General features: G+C 40.7%; 1 protein-coding gene across 7 annotated transcripts in view; it reads left to right on the top strand.

The window, feature by feature from the left end:
• The window catches only part of LOC120525944 (ankyrin repeat and SAM domain-containing protein 1A-like), a 145,556-nt gene that overhangs the window by 101,755 nt on the left and 26,929 nt on the right, over nt 1-16,872 (top strand). For all 7 annotated transcript variants that reach the window (XM_039748674.1, XM_039748675.1, XM_039748673.1 and 4 more), the window contains 7 exons: nt 11,072-11,170; nt 11,312-11,458; nt 11,729-11,836; nt 11,928-12,089; nt 13,950-14,084; nt 15,825-15,896; nt 16,353-16,439. In XM_039748674.1, coding sequence (XP_039604608.1) covers nt 11,072-11,170; nt 11,312-11,458; nt 11,729-11,836; nt 11,928-12,089; nt 13,950-14,084; nt 15,825-15,896; nt 16,353-16,439 — 810 coding nt within the window. The remainder of the gene's footprint in view (nt 1-11,071; nt 11,171-11,311; nt 11,459-11,728; nt 11,837-11,927; nt 12,090-13,949; nt 14,085-15,824; nt 15,897-16,352; nt 16,440-16,872) is intronic.

Below are 16,872 nucleotides of genomic sequence, written 5' to 3'. Positions count from 1 at the left end.
GCAACAATTTCAAAAATTATTTTTTTTGTCTGTCAATATGGGATGCTGTGTGTACATTAATGAGAAAAAAAATTAATTTAAATGATTTTAGCAAATGGCTAAATCGCTTCACTCACCCACCTCACAACCCCCAGCTTCACGCTAGCCACTTCGCGTCTCTGCCACTGCATGATCTGCATGTCGTGCTGCACGTCGATCATTTTAAAGCCTGTACAGCAGCTGTCCTTTTGTCTCACTTTCTTGTCTCGTGGAACATTTAAAGCATGTCTCCGAGAAATTGTTTGTAAGTAGGGCGTGATGTGCAAGAAGTCTCGCGGGACTTCAGTGTCTCTCCGAGATGATCACATCTCAACCCAAGATTTTTTTTATATAATATTTATATTTTTTTAGATAATAGATATATATAAATAAACACTCGCACATACATTAAGATGGTATTTGGTAGATTAAGGCAGAATAATATAGAAAGATTTCTTTGGTGATTGGGCATCATTAAGATGTTGAGAGGCTTAATATTGTCTGACAAGATTTTTTGCATTACCTCTAGTTAGTCAAATAAATTCAATATCTGCTCCGAATCTTAGGCCATAGGTGACCCTTGGTAGAAAAGATGGGCACCACAGATGCAATTACTTTACTTATTTACACCCTGATGACAAAACTATGTTTCTTAGTGGTCTTGTTCTGCAGATGGTATGAATGTCAAGCAATGATTTTGATTTTATCTCTCCTTTTCAAAACAAAGTGTGTTGCAGGAAAAACGGAGCAAAGATCAATGTACATGAACAATTGTTGATCTTGGAGCAAATAGCCAATTAATTTGGAAAGGAGTGGCAAAAATGACTGACATCTCCATTTCTGTCTGCGAGACCTGGTTCTTTGCAGACTTATAATTGCTAGGTGCAGAGAGACTGAATTTAATTTAAGTTTCTTTCTCAAGGGCTCCTCTAAAGAAGCAGTGTCCTAGTGATCCGTTTCTACAGTACTTCACTGAGGTCTGTGGGGTAAAGCTATGTTTTGACAAGGTTACTGAATCAGAGTTTCTGGGGTGTTGGATTTTATTTTTTTTCTTTTAGTCTAAAAGTGTTTAGACCTACTTGGAATCTATTATAACTTTTCTGGTAATTACCTATTTATTACTTTAAATTTCATATCAAAAATAAGATTACAGGTGCATTGTTGGACTTGGTACTCCAATACTGGTGGTGCAGTGAAGGAGATCATTCAAATCCTTGTGGGTAGACGCTGGAGGCTCTCCATTAAAACTCCATGATCTACAGAAGTGCCCAATTTGTGAATTCTGACCACAGACTTGTTGTTGCTACTCTTAGGATCCAGCTTAGGTCCAGTAGGTTACCACCTACTAGGAAAATGAGCTTGGACTTGGCCAGACTCCAAGACCAGGCTGCTTCTAATGAGTTTGCACACAGTTTGTGTGAGGAACTTTCAGATTTGGGTATGACTGCCGATCCTAATGTGATGTGGGAGACCTTCTGTGACAAGACCCTGAAGGTTGCTGAGGGTGGTGTTGGTGTTACCGGTGCTTCATCTCGCAGGGCACCCTGGATATCATCGAGAGGAGTCTCAGCGCATGGCTCAATGGCTACTCTGGTCTGTACCGGGAACTGAGAATGATGGCTGCTAGGGCTCTGAGGGCAAATAAAGAGGCGTTTGTTAGAGGAATCTGTGAGCAAGTGACACACCATCTGTGGTCTAGCAACCCACGTCCTGCTTACAGAGGAATCGAAGCATTACGCACTTCTGAATCTGTTCCTTGGAGAATCGCAGTCAGGGCAGCTAAATGGAACGGTCCTTACGGATGACACTGCAGTTGTGACCTGCTGGGCTGGCTACTTTGAGCAGTTGTTCAACACTGATCCTCCAGCTAGGACGTTGGATATCTCTGGGTCCACGGTTCTTGTGGCTGATCCTCCAATTAGCTGTGAACCACCCTATCTCGCTTAGATTGCACAGGTGGTGAACTAGCTGATGGGGAGAAAGGTTGCAGGGATCTGTGGTATCCGGGGTGAACTTCTCCAGGCTGTCCTCCTGGCATTGCAAGCAATCTTTGGGAGACTGGCATCATCCCAACTGACTGGAAAACGGGATTTGTTGTCCCTATCTTGACAGGGAAGGGTGATCGCCTGGATTGCAGCAACTACGGGGGATAACAAAGCTCTCAGTGCTGGGTCATTGCTAGGGTTATCCTCAATAGGATCCGTGATCACTTACTCACCTGCCAGCGACCGGAACAGTTGGGTTTTACGCCTAAGAAGTCTACCATCGACCGCATCCTGGCACTGAGGGTTCTCATGGAGCGCAAACGTCAATATCGGCAGAGTTTTCTTTGCAGCCTTTGTCGATTTTCGCAAAGCATTTGACTCAGTTGATCGAGCTGCCCTGTGGGACGTCCTGAGGATTTCATGGCTGGCCTGTACACGGGTACTGTGAGTGCTGTGCAGAGTGGAGGCAGGACCTCTGTGTTTTTCCCAGTTGATTCTGAGGTTCATCAGGGGTGTGTTCTGCTCCTACTGTGTTTAATGCTTGTATGGACTGGGTGTTGGGCAAGGTTGTGGGGTCCAGCAGCTGTGGGGCATCTGTTGGTGAAGAAAGATTCACGGATCATGACTTTGCTGACAATGCTGTGATCTTCGTGGAGTCAACGGAGGCTCTGATTGGGGCTCTCGAGACGGAGAGAGGAGTCTGAATGTTTGGGCTTGCGAGTGTCCTGGATAAAAAACAAGATCCAAGCCTTTAATGATCTCTTAGGCACAGATATCAGCAGTGTGTCTGTTTGCGGAGAGAGTGTTGACCTTGTTGAGAGGTTTACTTACCTTGACAGTGACATTCATGTCTCTGGTGACTCTTCCTATGAAGTCAGTAGATGGATTGGATTGGAATGGCATGGGGTGTCATGAGGTCGCTGGGAAGGGGTGTCTGGCGCTCCCGATATCTATGCAAAAGGACGAAGGTCCATGTCTTTAGAGTCCTGGTGCTTCCTGTCTTGCTATATGGTTGTGAGATATGGATGCAATCCAGTGGCCTATGATGAAGACTGGACTCCTTTAGTACTGTGTCTCTCCAGAAAATCCTTGGGTACCATTGGTTTGACTTTGTGTCGAATGAGCGGTTGCTCATGGAGTCCCGAATGAGGCAAATTACCTGCATTGTGAGGGAGCGTCAGTTACAGCACTATGGCCATGTGACGCATTTCCCCGAGGGTGATCTGGCTCGTAAGGTCCTCATTGCTGGGGACCCGAGTGGCAGGACCAGGCCAAGGGGTCGCCCACGTAATTCCTGGATGCGGCAGATAGAGGGTTATTTCCGGAGGGTGGGACTGGACCGCGTGTCTGCTTTAGGGGTTGCAAACCAGGATCCCGAGTTGTTTCGTCGTGTAGAGTGTGCAGCAACACACTGTACCAGTGCATGCTCCCCATCTTGACTTGACTTGTACAGGATGAGCATAAAACTTTTCAGCTCATGTTTATCCAGCTACCACACTGCATTGCTAGTATCATAACAGAGACAAATCCAATTTGCCCAATCAATATATAGGCCTAGTGGCATCCTTCCTGTCCTAATTCACTCTTTTGCTCTACTTCATGTACTTCTTACCCTTGTGTTTGTCTCTTTTTTGTGAGAGGGAACAACTGTGTGTACAAACTTTGTGAGAAATAGACCATTTTTAAGACAGTTCTATGTATTTGTTCTTTGTAATAATGAAGATATCTAACAAACTAAAGGCTGAATATGATTTATATTTTAGTTGGTTGTTTTATCAGTAGCATTTGCGCTAGAGGAATGCCTGTCGAGTGTTTTTTTTTTTTATAGTGCCCCCTCTTCTTTTCTTCCATGTAACTATTTAATTTTTTCTTGTCAGAGCAAGGGGTAATGCTGTAGTGTCAGCAGTTATTATTTTCCCCCTCTATGAGTGACATAAAAATCTGTCTGCAGTACTTCAGGGAAGCTTATAGCTCAAATAAGACACTACCAAGCATGACACTATGTACAGGGTACACGATTAGTCAGGTACCCTGGCATCTTTCATATGTGCTTAAACTGGAGGAGTTTGTTCCTGTGGAGCTGGTTCTGGTTGAGAGAACTTAACAGCTGCAGAGCGCTCTTTGCATTCTAATGAGAATGAGCTGGGCTGCCAGCCTGTGAAGTGCGAGCTTTCACTTGTCCAAAGGATGGGCTTCCATTTTTGGCATAATGCACAACGCTACCATGAATATAACTTTTCCGATGCAATGGCTACATTGCTTTCCAGTGAATGGTTCTTATTCACATTTTTGAACAATACTATAGACATAATACACACGACCATGTACCTGCTATTAGTTTGAATTCCTCATAAAGTGGGAAGGTTTTGGTGTAAGAAAAAAGGGCAGGTACATAAAAAAACTGGTGCACTGGCTAGCTAATCACCTAAAATTTATATTTATATATATCTTTTATTTTTTCCCCCCCAAACTGATTGTTCTACCACAAGGTTGTGGAAAACAAGAGCTTACTGCAAGGCTTAAACTGGCTTTAAAGAGGATACCAGTCTATTACACTCACTCACATTGGGCCAGGTTAGAACCACAAACCAAACCACCCTGCACATCACTGAGACGTCAGAGGAGCCCCAGAGTACCCAAAAGAGCAGACATTTGAAGAATGTTGATCTGTACATAGACTGCACTCAGGCTTGGATTTGATCCCAAGATGCTTCAAATGTGAGAAGGTTAACCCTAACCTAACCTAGGGTAACCATAACCCTAAGTATTTTGCCACAATGTTGCTAGATTTTGTATTATGGTTTTTGGAACATAGCAGTCAGTCGAGAAGGAATTTGTCAACCATTTCTGTTAATAACAGAAGTGATGGGACTTGGTGTGGCCTTCTGACTAAGGTGTTGGGCTGTAAAACACACAGTTGTGTGGTATCTGTCCACTAGATTTGACTGTGAGTAAGCCACTTAACCCGCAGAAGTGGCAGAAGTAAAGTACTCACTAATCCTGGTCACCGTAAAAGTGACAACATTTGCAGGTCATTTATCACATGCACTAAGTATTTCACTGTACCCCATACACATGACAATAATGAATCTATAATGCTACAAGTAGATTTGTTATGATAGATTTAGGTTTTGTCAATTAGAAAATTGACGGTGTCAAACCATGATGATCATCACATACTATATAGAGAGAGCTCTGTTGCTACCAGTGCATTTGCAAATGATTGAATTGAAGGGGTGGGGGTTGATTTGTTTTCAATTCTATTTTTTGTAAAAATTGATCTATTTGTATGGAATGATTACAATAAAATTACAAAAATGCAGATACCAAGAAAAATGCAGCACTGTGATATGGAAATGGCTAAGGATTAAAGTGTCAGCTAAACAACGATCACTCCATATGTGTTCGTACATATGGGGGACTGGAATTGGCAATCCTCCATTGAAACGTGAAAAGAACCTCGTGGGCTGGAGCAGTATTCTAGTACAGTAGATTATCATGCTAAATCAACTTTTTTTTTGGTTTTTATTTTGTAATAATTGCTACCATTAACCATGAATTCCAAACCGGTGACTTTATTCCAAGGCAAAAGGTGCTAAAAGGTGCAGTAAACTTCAAAAGTCCTTCAGTCAAGCTAACGTTTAGCTCAGCAAGATGGCAGCTGAACCACTATGGGTAATTTGAAAATGGAAAAAGGCTATGTGTTTAAGTCTTGGAAGAAGAAGAAACAGGTTCCAATCTGCTTGTTAGAAAAACAAAGTTATGTTTCTATTTAGTTGGGGTTTTTTTTTTTTTTTCTTTTTTTTCTGGATTTAGTCTTTCTGTATTCCTCTGCAAAACTGAGAATTCATAGTTAATAAAACAGTTAATTTTCTAGTGCACCAGTGACCCACAACATTAAATCCACTGAATTGAATAACGTTTATTATCTCATTACAATGGCACCCGTCAAGGGGTAGGTTATACTGTATTATGCAGCAAGTGAACAGTCAATTCTTGCTTTGGGAGTAGGGAAAATGGGCAAGTTCAATGATCTGAGCAACTTTCACAAGGGCCAAATTATGATGGCTGGACGCCCGAATCAGAGCATCTCCAAATTGGCAGGGCTTGTGGGAAGTTACCAGCATGCAGTGGTTAGTACTTACCAAAAGTGGTTCTAGGAACTGGCCAGTGAACTGGTAACAGGGTCATGGGTGCCCAAGATTCTGATCCGCATGGGGAGCAAAGGCTAATCTGTCAAACTGAAAAACTTAATGCTGGCCATGAGGGATAGGCGACAGAACACACAGAGCATTGCAGCTTGCTGCATTGGGGGCTATGTAGCCATAGATTGGTCAGAGTTCCCATGTTGTTCTCTGTCCTCTACTGAAAGTGCTTATAGTGGGCATATGAGTGCCAGAAATGGACCATGGAGCAATAGAAGGTTTTCTTTTATATCATACTGACATCCTGGTGCATATATGTTGTTTACCCGGGGAAGAGTTCTCAGCAGGATACACTATGGAAAGGCGGCAAATCGACGGAGACAGTGTGATACTGTGGGCTTTGTTCTGCAGAGAAACCTTGGGTCCTTTGACACACACCCACCTACTGAAACACTGTTGCAGACCACATACACCCCTTCATAGCAACGGTATGCCGTAATGGCAGTGGCCTCTTTCAGCAGGATAATGTACCCTGCCACAGTGCAAACAGGTTCAGGAATGGTTTGAGGAACATGACAAAGATCTCAGGGTGTTGACTTGGTCTCCAAATTAGCCAGATCTCGGTCTAAGCAAGCATCTGTTGGATGTGCTGAAAAAGCAATCCTTGGAGGCCCATCCTTGCAACTTAGCAGGACTTAAGAATCTGCTGTTAACATAGACTACTACAGAGGTTCTGAGCAATCCATGCCTCAACGGGTCAGAGCTGTTTTGGTGACCTACACAATATTAGGCAGGAGGTTTTAATGCTTTGGCTGATTGGTGTATATGTGTTTATAGAGTGTACAGAATGCTCTAGAATAGAACCGATTATAATGTCGTGGCCTATCAGTGTGCAATGCCTGTTCTGTTAAGGTAGTCATTATGTTTGAAAAGGTCTCGCTTGTAATCAGCCCTTTCTTGATAAAATGAACAGGGAGCCCTGTTTCTTTCATGCTGATGACCAGACACTGCTGTGCACATTGTGTCCTCAGTAATGCATTGCCTTTCGTCTTACCATTATGTAGTTTAAATTTTGCCAGAATAGTAATCACTGACCACCATACCCACTTTTGCTGCATATTGTTGACATGAAACCACATCCTCCACTTTTCTGTCCCGCCATTCATCATATTTTATGTGAACAACTGAAATTCTTTTTTCATCCGTTTACTGCCTATGGGAAGCAACAGTACACTTGCCTTCAAAAATAAAGTGGTAATCTTGTCCTTCCTTTGCATATGAAGGAGACATGGCAGTTCAGATATTTTTTTGTGCTGGGCCTTAGGGTAACACAACCTCATCGTTATTCGCCGAAGGGAACACAGCCCACATACCCTTACTCACTCCTGGACACTCTCATCTATTCACACACTTATTCACATCACTTAGTCTTAAGCCAGTTTAAACCGGTCATACATCTAGCTTTACAAGAGGAGCGATCGCGAAGTATATGTTGTACGAAATTCAGAAAATGGTCGACTTTGCCTGTTTGGAATATAATTTTTTTTCCTTCATGAAAATCCACAGTTGAGTGGGTGTTTTTAGTGCTACATTTTTTTTTTTGTGTTAAAAAGATGAATGGATATTCATTTCAGTGTGTTACTGGATTGAGTGTGTTTTGGATTGGAGTGATTTTTGTCTTTTATTTATAGCAGGGGTTCTCAAGTTCAGTCCTGTTGCTGGAGGTTTTTCACAAATCAAATGGCCGTTCTCACTTCAAGCAGAGCAGGCAGTTAGTCTTTTTTTTCTTTTATTTTCTCTCATAACTTTAAATCCTCAATTTTCTTTTTACCATTCTCCTTTTTATTTACCCTTTTCTGATGTGTTTGCTCCCTTAATTGTTTCCAAACACTGACTGTGGCGAGTGGTGCAGATGACACTGAACGCAAAAGGAGAGCAGCCACTTCACTATCATTTGCTTCTGCTAATTATTAAGAGAATGATTCAACTTGACTGCAATACAGTTAAGAAATAAAAAAGCAAAATATTAAAAAGCTAGAAAAAGAAAGCAACTTCACCTCAGCATAACATATGCAAATGCTTGCTGCTTTAAAATCTAAATTTTAACACTAGAATTACCAGAGTCTACGAAAAAACCCGTGGATCCGGCCCACCTTAAAACCGTTAACATTTCTCGGCCAGCTTCTTTTGTCCTGTAAATGTGCCGATTAAGACAAGTAACAAGCAGCCGGCTATTCCATTTGTAACATTTATTACTAAAATATGACAAAGTTTCTGTTTTAACAATGTGTTTACACAGATTACTGTAGAAACGGAACACACATAAAATGCATGTGTTCCAAAAAATGATCTATTATTTCCACTCTAAAACTCCAGCAGTTGAGTCACTCCCAGATAATCAAACAAGGCATGAACTGGGAAAACTTGTGAACGTTCTGCGACAGTGGGGGATGGAATAGCCGGCTGCTTGTTGCTCGTCTTAATCGGCACATTTACAAGACAAAGGACGCTGGCGGAGAAGTGAGAACAGTTTTAAGGTGGGCCAGATCTACGAGTTTTTTCGTAGACTCTGGTAATTCTAGTGTTAAGCAACCCTCTCATCTTCAAAAATCTTTTGGAGCCATTCTTCTTAACCCATTGTTAAAAATGTCAAATTGTGCACCTTCGATCATTAATTCCTGCTTTATGATGTTAGAATCTAATTTTAAAATTTATTGGCTAAATGTATTTTAGGAAAAACAAATGCGATGATAACCAGCTTTAACCCTATGTATGTACCTTATTTTACACGGGTCTGATGTTTGTAGGCTGTAAATAATTTTAATATAACTGGAAAAAATGTTTTGGGGGATGGCTTGGGGCCCGCGAAAACCTGCACGTAGGCTGGATGTAGCCTGTGGGCCGCCATTTGATGATCCCAGTTGTATAGCATGCAGTATCCAAAATGATTTTGTAAATTAATAACTTAATTAAACTCAAGGAGCTCATCCCAGCAGCATCGTACACAAGGCATGGAAACGACTCGGGACATAAAATGACTGCTCAGGCTACTTAGAACAGAATTTCGCTGGACCTGTGAGCCAGCAGAACTAACCATGCTACAACAAACCACCATGAAGTCCATTTATTAATTTAAAGTGTTCATAAATTTTCAAGTATAGCAATGAAAACAAATGCAAGGTAAGCTAAAGAAAAATAGGCGCAATTAATACAGCTTATATTACAAATCCAGTTCTTCATTTCCCCATACGCACATAGGCCACTTTATTAGGTACACTTGCTCATTGGCACAGACATCCTGATCTTCCTCCTGAATCATGTACCTTCAACTCATTATTTAAAGCATGTACTGTAGATGTATGGTCAAAAGGTTTAGCTGTTGCTTGGGCGATACTAAAAAGGGCAAGATGTGTGAACTAAGTGCCTCTGACTATGTTACGGTGATTGGTGCCAAATGTGGTGGTTCCAGCATCACAAAAACCAGGCCCTTTTGGGATCTTCACCCTCTGCTCTATCTACGGTGTACAGAGAGCGGTGTAATAAACATACAAATCACCCAGTGAACAACTGTTTTTGGAGGTGATACCATGTTTATGAGAAAAGACAGAGGAGAATGGCCAAACACATTCAGGATAACAACAAGGGCACAGATAATCCTATGGCAGCTCTTTACAACAGTGGTGTGAAAGAGCACAACTGTGAACAAAATGGTAAGGATAACGTGTCATGTCATAAAGCATGCATCACCGTGAGTTAGCTCTGTGACCATCACAGTGAGTAAAGCGTATTCCAGTAGGCTGCACATTTCCCAGATCTCAAACCAATAGACCACGTTGAGGTTCCCGGCATAAAAAACGTGTAGTAAATATGAGAATCCATTGAGTCAGCATGGAACAAAAACTCTGCTGAATCCTTACTCCTGCGACTTGGGAATGCTCTGGGACACAATGGGACACTTTCCTATTAATGAATGGCCTGTTAACCCCCTTACCTTCTGCCGTTTTCCGGTGTCTCCATTCCTTTTCTGTGTAGTACCTACTTTACCCACACCATTACCTAGTTTTCAAATTAATTCTTCAAAGTTATTATCTTTTTTTTTGCATCTGCCCATTTCATTGAATTGCACTACTTTCCTGATCTCTTTTTTATTATTACATCAACCTTTGCCAGTTTATCTTTTAATCTTTTAGTGTAGACCACACGTCAACTTTTTTCCTTGCATTATTGACCAGCATTCACTTTGAAGGGGTTATTGGGTAATTTGATATTTTGAGCTATGAGGCAGCACATTATAGTCGTATTTTCATTTCATTGTTACCTGTTGTTGTTCTTTGGTTTTGTTTGAGGACCTATCACTTTGCACTCATGCTGCCAACATTTAGTTTAATTTTCAGAATTGGATCATCTTCTCTTGTGCTTCTATTGATCTTTTATTATTTGTGTCCCTTCATTAAGCAGAGAGGATTGTTTAGCAAGGGGAGTTGTTGTCAGTGTTCCTTTTCCCAGCTCATGATGCCTGCTAAAGATTTTTTTTCCCCCAATAACAATTCTAGTAGCTCCTTCTTTTGCTTCAGTCCGTAGAAACTGTTACTAAACGAATTAGAACTTAAATTTTCCAATTTTGACTTCCGGCCTCCAGTATGATCGACATTTTGGATATGGTACAGGAGTACATGTAATGCTTCCTTCTTCTTACAACAACAATCATATGAAATTACATAAAATGACCCTAATTCCTTTGTTTTTTTTTTTTAAAGACTCTATTTTAATCTGGACTGATTAAGCAATATTTACTTTTTTTGAAATGTTAGAAATGATTTTCTGATCACAAAAATGAGGAGTGAAATGTTGAAAATGGTTTTGTTTAATGAGAGCTTCTTTTGCCAGCTTGTTCGCCAACTTGTTCTGTCTTTACTGTTTTAGGGAAGCAATGTAATGGAAGATCAGGACCTACGGGAAATCGGCATTGTGGATCCTCACCACAGGAGGAAGATTTTGCAAGCAGCGCGGTCTCTGCCCAAGGTATCTTATCTGAGTTGTTTAAGGAAGCTTTTATTCAACAGAATGATTATTCAATAATCAAAATAAATAAATAATTTTTAAAAAATGCAGTGATGTGACCTACCAGTTAGCATCCTGACTTCTTTCTCATTTGGGTCTCAGGTTAAAGCCCTAGGATGTGAGGCGAACCCTTCTCTTGCTACCTGGCTGGATTCACTGGGTTTACAGGAATACCTTCACAATTTTCTGGCCAGTGGTTACCACTCCATTGACAGTGTCAAGAACCTGTGGGAGCTGGAGATTGTCAACGTAAGAATCACGGAATCCTCTATGCTAAGGTGTAAAGTTTTTGGTGCAGGCCATCCACGTAATAATGGGTGTGGCAAGATGTTCCTTAAAAACCTTATTTGAGTTATAGGATGCACTTTATTCCCATCAGCCCATGGCAAGAACAAATTAGAGCAGAGCTGGCAGCTCCGGTTACATTGATAAATATTTTTGTCGCCTACAGAGTGGTTAACAACACTGCTTTTGTAGCCCCTGCTTACCTTCCTTTCCTATTCTGAATGCTCATTTCAGGTTTTAAACATCACTCTCCTGGGTCACCGCAAGCGGATCATTGCATCCCTGGCAGAGCGCTCTTACGAGGAGCCACCTGTCAAACCACCGCGGCTCTCCCAGATCCGGGTTAGTATTGTAAACATCAGGAATTTGATGCAACCCTAATTACAAAAGAAATACATGAAAGACATTTAAATTGTGCCTTTCTTTATCTTAGTGCCAGGACCTTATCTCACAGACCTCATCTCCTCTCAGCCATGAGTCCTACACTGCTCGCTCCATGGACCTGCTGCTTCCCCAAGGAGAATCTGTGAAGAGAATAGCAGAGCATCACCAAAATACAGTGCATCGCTCTCACAGTGAATACCACAGAGTGCAGGTAGGAGCAGTCAAGTCTGCATGTTTGGATTATTGCTCTTCACTGTATTTTGATTCCTCATCAGTGCTTATTTCAGTGCTTGTATGAACCTGTTGTGATACTACTGGCGAACAAATATGCAGCTCTATAAATGCTGTCCCTCTGACCCTCACCTGAGACTCTTTGGGGTCCCGACTGAAGGTGTAAAGAGAATGCATTGTTGAGAAAACCTCATTCCCATCTTCTTTACTTGTGGGTAACTTTGTCTTCCTGTTGGTTCTCATGCATAATTCATGTAATTTACTCTCTAAGGCATAATCGTGTGCTGTTCTTTTGAATAGAACTTTATTTTTTAGTTTGATTTGTTCGAGCATTTTATAGATCCGATTGCATTAATATTGTGTTGGTTTCTATTAAAGGTGCTATATAAAATATGTTACTGTTAATTGTCAGATATGTTACTTACTCCCATTTGTAGTAATGGCTCTGAAAAAAAAAAAAGCTATATTAATCCCTGATACAGTGGGCTTCAATGATGACCCTCCTTGAACAACAGCACGCAATATCAAACCACACTTTGACGTAGTATATGCTTTCTGCCCGCTAGTAGTAAACTTGAAACAAAACCAAGCAACGAAAAGTGTGTTGAGGTTGTGCTAACTGGGACAGGGTGCTTTTACACACCTGAATGATCTTAAACACTCTGGGGTTGCCGACTGCAGGCAGAGCACCATTCAAAAGCGAACTCCAAAGAGGTAGCCACTGTATAAAACACGCCGCTTATTAAGATTATTTGAAATTACAAAGTGCTCTAAGCACGCCAAGGTATTACTCTCAGTGAGACGTTAGAAAGGCACCATTTTAGGGTTTGCTGGACTATTAGATGTCTTTTAACGTTGTATGTTATTTTAGACGGCAGTGAATCTGAAAAGCTGTATTTACAATTAAGTGATCAAAAACACTTTTTGGGCTAGTGGTGCCAGTATGTCATCTTGATTTTTCTTACACTGTAACAGAAATTGCACTGATTTAAAATAATGATTAACTAGATTGCTTTTATGTTATTATTTTGTGGGTTTTTTTTTTCTAAAACTTCTTTGAGATTGTACTTTTTGCTAGTATTAATGGAAAATAGTTCAGTTTGTCACCGTCCTGCTCCACTGACAGACTGAGGAGATCGTTCCTCCCCCACACTATGCGACTCTTCAGTTCCACCCAGGAGGGGACAAGTTAACATTATACAAAGTTATTGTCTGTTTTTACATGCATTTTTATTACTCTTTAATATTGTTTTTTGTATTGGTATACTGCTGCTGGATTATGTGAATTTCCCCTTGGGATTAATAAAGTGTCTGTCTGTCTGTCTATCTCTATCTATCTGTTCATCTTGTTCATTGTTGGTCACTATACATGCCAGTATCAAACGTTAAACTCTGCTTCATACATCATGTCACTTAAGTGGCAGTTGCTTTTTTCTAACTGTCACTTGTGGCAGTAGAGTGAAGTACAAGGTTAGCCATTATGGATGCAATGACACGTCAAGCAAGATGAGACCTTTTTTTGTTTGGCTAACTGAACAGATTTTTGCTTGACATCTAACTGCAACTGTCACTTTAGAGTCATTTTTAAGAATTGTGATATCTAACTTTAGTTCCACTTACTGCAAAGAAGAGCATGACCAGAGAAATGCCATGCTTGGAAGGCTTTGTCTGTGTATGCCGTATCTGGTTTTCTTCAAATAGATCATTTGTGTTGACCGTCTTCTCAGTTTCCAGGCCTTCCAATCTGTGCTCTTGTCACTCTTTACCTGTTTTTAAGTATTTGTATATTTTTTTTAACCATTTCATTTTTTTCTTTCTTTATGTTGCTTGCATCTTTTAGGACAAACATGATGAACGTCCGGAGCCAAAGCTGACCCTACGACCGCCAAGCTTAGCTGCACCCTACGCACCAGTGCAGAACTGGCAGCACCAGCCGGAGAAGCTGATATTTGAGTCGTGTAGCTATGAGGCAAATGTAAGGGAATGGGGCTCTTTGCAGGAGGGCCTGGGTGCAAGGTTGGGTCAAAAATGAATGAAATCCTATTAAGAATTACAGTCGAACAAAACCAAAGCGTTTTCTTTGTTGTTTTTATTGCTCTTATGAGAAAGGTGTGTGACCCCAGAAGGTCGTGAGTTCTGGCGTGACCTCTGCAATCTCTGGGGCATGTCTGTGTATTGATTCAGATGGAGGAGGAGGTTCCTGTCTTCTCTCCACACTCTCTCTCTCATGCCCTTGAGGCGCGCATCTCGACCTTCCCATATTACAAATGCACATCTGCTTTCCGTTGTCGGCGCTCAATTGCCGGATTATTCTCTCTCTGGTGTTTAATTAGTCAGATTAGTTTTCCAGGCTCCAGTGCTTTGCTGTGCCTGCTGGCTTTGTCTGTGATTCTTTTCTAACACATTATGTGGGGAGATTCCAGGTTTTTGAAAGGGTCATGGAAAAAAGCCAGAAAGAACTTGTACAAATTGAATGGCTTTAGTAGTATTGGTTACAAAACATCAAGGGATTAATATTATGTCATTTCCCTTAAAGGCTTGCTGTTTGGGAAGTTTTAATTATCTTTAATTTCTCTAACTGTTCCCAAAATTGAGAGAAGCAACTAATTTAATGTGCTAAGATGTCCAGAAAATATTTGAATCTATCTTGCAGTTTGCCAAAAGTTGTCTATTAAAGTAAGCCCATGCATTGAATCCTTGCAAAATTTATTAGGTAATGAAATCTAACCTTTTAGGTTAATTGAACTTCGGAAACATTTTTTTTTTATTTTACATTTCATTCCAAATTATTCAAAACTAGTTTACAATAGTTAGCACATGTAGATAGGAATTTCTCTGTGTGTACGGTGTAATATTTAGGGTGCTTCAAAACGCCTGCATACATCTTAATCCAAAAGTGGTTCACCTGCTCTAAGCACCGCACTTGTGTTACTGCGTCCCAAACGGGTGTGTGCCAGTCCTAGAGTGCGCCCACATGCCAAAGGAACAGGCTTGGTAATGAAGTTCATTGTTTTTCTTAAAATTCGTAATAGGTTTGATATGATTACTAAAGGTTTTTTCTTTTTTTTAACACAATAGCTGAATGCCCTAGATACTCTGTTTGTCCTTGCATGTAGCAGAGACATATATTTTAAGTTAATTAACTACTTTAAAGTTGCCTGGTATGAGAGTGTGCCTCACCATTATCAATGGTCTCTAAATGAGAGTGTCGTCCAATAATTCAAACAAGTTTATTTGCATCCTGATATTATAACTCAACTTCTATAAAAGCTTCAGTTAGATATTTAGTCATAATTATTGTTGTTGGATGTGTGAACAAAGCAGGATTATTTATTGTATTTGAAAGTAGGCTCTGTGTGCCTGAATTAAAGTGTGCATCACAAACACCATGCAAAACATGTTTCTGTTAGCACTCCTCTGTGTCCATACAATTGGACAGTGTGTTTGGAGTGGAGTGACCTCTGTGGCTCAGTCTGGCTTCACCTTCCCTAATTGAGTCCGTTATCAGTGCACATGTCTGCAGAAAATGGAACCTTATCTCAAGAGACAATGGATCTGACAAGAATGGGCTAAGGGGGTCTCGGTGCAAAGTGTCTGTATAAAACTGCAGTTCAACTTTATACTTTATTTGGCCTTTTGTTAAGATGACAACACGTCACACTCCCTTTTGCATTCTTGTAACGTTTTTCCTTTATTTATTCCTGCCTCCCCCCAGTACTTAGGATCGATGCTCATTAAGGAACTTCGAGGCACAGAATCGACACAGGATGCCTGTGCAAAAATGAGGGTATGTGCTTGTCTTATTCATCCTATGCTGGCTCCATGAATGTGACACTTGTTTAAGAAATCATTTTCAGTTTGGGTGCTTTTGTGAGTTGGGGATAGTTTCAGTATAAACCTGAAAGCAGCCTTTTCACCCTTAATGGTTTTTTTTATCTGCTTTCTGTATGTCTACAATATGCTCACTTACAGAAGAATCCTGTGCTATACAGAGCAGTTAGGTAGACACAAATTCTATGTGTGAGTCGAACTTCTAGGAGCTAACGCACCGCAGTTATTGTAGGAGAGACTTGCCAAAAACAAGCATGAACTAAGGCAGGCAATGTGAACCAAAATAAAAAAATAGAGGTTATTGGCATAGCATCATGTCTTGCAGCAACTAAGAGCTGTGGCATTGCTGAACCACGAAGCTGCTTTTCTGTTCAAACATTAATTTGAATTCTGCTCTTTTTTTTGGTCCCAGAGGTCCACTGAACAGATGAGGAAGGTCCCCAGTATTGTCCTGTCCATCACCTACAAAGGAGTGAAGTTCATTGATGCAATAAATAAGGTAAAGCCATGCTTTCTTAATGTTTGTCCAACCAGCATAGAAGTTTTTTATGTGGTTACTGACTTTGCTTTTTTCTACAGTTTTGTCCTGTTTCTTTCAAAACCATTTCACGGTAATGCTGCTGAAATGTCGAGCAGTACTGGTGACTTTAAATGAGACTCCCTTTACAGTTTAATCCCACTTTAAATGAAGTCGGGTACATAAGAGACTTGACAAATGAGGGGAGACCGTTCAGTCGATCAATATAGATAAGATATATTAATATCTCATCCAGACACTTCTTAAAGCAGAGGTTCCCATCCTTTTATGGCCCCTGACCCCATTTTGAAATCTGAACTGTATCACGGCTTCAGTTGTTTGAACTATTGACATTCCCTCCCTATTCAATACGCTGTTTAATGATGACCTATAGTATGTATATATATGTATATAT

This window comes from Polypterus senegalus, chromosome 3 (genome assembly GCF_016835505.1).
Source record: "Polypterus senegalus isolate Bchr_013 chromosome 3, ASM1683550v1, whole genome shotgun sequence".
Classification (NCBI taxonomy): domain Eukaryota; kingdom Metazoa; phylum Chordata; class Cladistia; order Polypteriformes; family Polypteridae; genus Polypterus; species Polypterus senegalus.
The sequence above is the reverse complement of the archived record's forward strand: the minus strand, read 5'-3'. Positions and strand labels throughout refer to the sequence as shown.